The sequence below is a fragment of the Rutidosis leptorrhynchoides genome, chromosome 9, assembly GCF_046630445.1.
Source record: "Rutidosis leptorrhynchoides isolate AG116_Rl617_1_P2 chromosome 9, CSIRO_AGI_Rlap_v1, whole genome shotgun sequence".
In the NCBI taxonomy this organism is placed as follows: Eukaryota; Viridiplantae; Streptophyta; class Magnoliopsida; order Asterales; family Asteraceae; genus Rutidosis; species Rutidosis leptorrhynchoides.
The window spans coordinates 74400839-74402664 of NC_092341.1; the positions used below are offsets into that span (position 1 = coordinate 74400839).

A 1826-nucleotide genomic window follows, 5' to 3' on the forward strand; every position below is an offset into this window, starting at 1 on the left:
GAAAAAAATTGCATAATTTTATTTTTATTTATTTATTTATTTATTTTTTTGAAAAGCAAGCTATATTGATAACAATAAAAATGTTACACGAATAATAAAAATGTTACACGAATATTACATGAGCCAAAATAGAGCTCCAAAGAACACGATATGAACCTAAATTACACGAAAGCTAATAGAATCATGAGGTGCAAAGGATGCAACCCAAGTCAAAAGCTAAGAATTGGTGAAGTAGAAACTCGGGTTGGTGAGCCAAATATGCCAATCGAGTTTTGTGTCCTTCAATCTACGTGAAATCCATTCGAAAGACTTGATTTGAATTTCATTTAGAGCACACGTGGCATTCCATTGTTTCCTTTGGAACACAAGATTATTACGGGTGCTCCAAATGAGATAAGAGCAAATCCATCGAGCTGCTTGCCATATAAGATTGCCTTGTGTCGAACATTGAGACCCGTTGTCTACCATAGAGAGCTCGGATATGCCTTGAGATGAAAAGTTTTCAAGATTCCACCACTTGAACACCCTCGACCAAATATCGTGTTCACACTTACAAAGGGCGAGAGAATGAATGACCGTTTCTACATCATCGTCACAAAGTGGACAACGAACACTATCAAGATCTATGCCTCTTTCGTCTAGCTCTATTCTTACCGGGATTCTTTCCTTTAATGCTCTCCACACGAATACTTTCTTGGAACCAATTTATTTCATAGTGTCTCTTGTGCAACGTTGTTTGATCCCAATAGTTTCTCATCGATTAATTTGGCTAGTTTACTCACTGTGAAAATACCATCCGAAGAGAAGCTCCAGCGCCATCTATCTTTTCTATTTGCATCCAATGAACCGAAGCAACAATCTGCACTAGCGATTCTAATTCGTCTCGAGTGCGTCCAGTAAGTTCTCTGTTCCAGTCCCACAAGTATTGTTCTCCTGCTAACCGATCTTGGACAGAAGTGTTCCTCATTTTTTCCAGCCTGTATAATCTAGGGAAAAGATTAAAAAATTCTCGCTTCCAATCAAATTTTCTTCCCAAAACAGCGAATCGGCTCCATTTCCTATCTTGCGAATAAAAGATGAGTCAAAAGACACCAGCAGTTCCTCGATGGCTTGACCTGCAGAAATAATGCCAAACCAAGTTCCTGTACAACGTGAGTTAGAAGCATTGTTTTCTGAGGGGAAACCACCGTTTAGTCCGTATAGACTTTTAATTAATTTTACCCATAAAGTGTTGGTTTCTGATAAAAACCTCCACCTCCACTTTCCGAGTAAAGCTAAATTTTTGCCTTTTAAAGACCCGATATTCAACCTGCCCGACCCATATAGAGATAGAACTTGATCCCATTTAACCCACGACATGTTTGAACCCGACCCGCCCCAAAAGAATTTTCTCCTCACACACTCAAGTAATTTAATGACACAAGGCGGGGCACGAAAGAGTGAGAAATAGTACAACGGGATCCTCGAAAGAGCTTATTTTAAAAGGACTAATCTTCCACCATACGACATCGATTTCATCCTCCATTCAGAGAGCTTAGCCTTTATTTTATCCACTACCGGATTCCACGAATTCAGTTTATTCATTTTTGCAACTATCGGGATCCCTAAATAAATGAATGGAAGTGCACCCAACTTACAACCTATTCGGTTTGACAAAGAGCAGGCTTCCTCATTTGTGGTGCCAATACCAATCAAAGAACTTTTTTGGAAATTCACTTTCAAACCTGACGCCAACTCGAAGCATTTAAGTAACTTCATAAGATTATAAATGTTTCCTTTACTCCAAGCACCGAAGAAAATGGTATCGTCCGCATATTGGAGATGCG

General features: G+C 39.1%; 1 protein-coding gene across 1 annotated transcript; it reads right to left on the reverse strand.

Annotated features, from left to right (window-relative positions):
• Window positions 1-216: 216 nt before the first annotated feature.
• On the reverse strand, window positions 217-967 carry LOC139868167 (uncharacterized). Its single transcript, XM_071856500.1, has 2 exons — window positions 794-967; window positions 217-693 (listed from the first exon to the last, which is right to left on the reverse strand). Exons 1-2 carry the CDS (start codon window positions 965-967, stop codon window positions 217-219), a joined length of 651 nt encoding a protein of 216 aa, XP_071712601.1.
• Window positions 968-1826: the final 859 nt, after the last annotated feature.

Excerpts from the sequence above, each read along its gene's own strand:
- LOC139868167 (XM_071856500.1), bottom strand. The coding sequence starts at position 967 with ATGAGGAACACTTCTGTCCAAGATCGGTTAGCAGGAGAACAATACTTG. Across the intron at positions 694-793 it reads CTGGAGCTTCTCTTCGGATG|AAAGTATTCGTGTGGAGAGC; the intron begins GTATTTTCACAG and ends ATTGGTTCCAAG.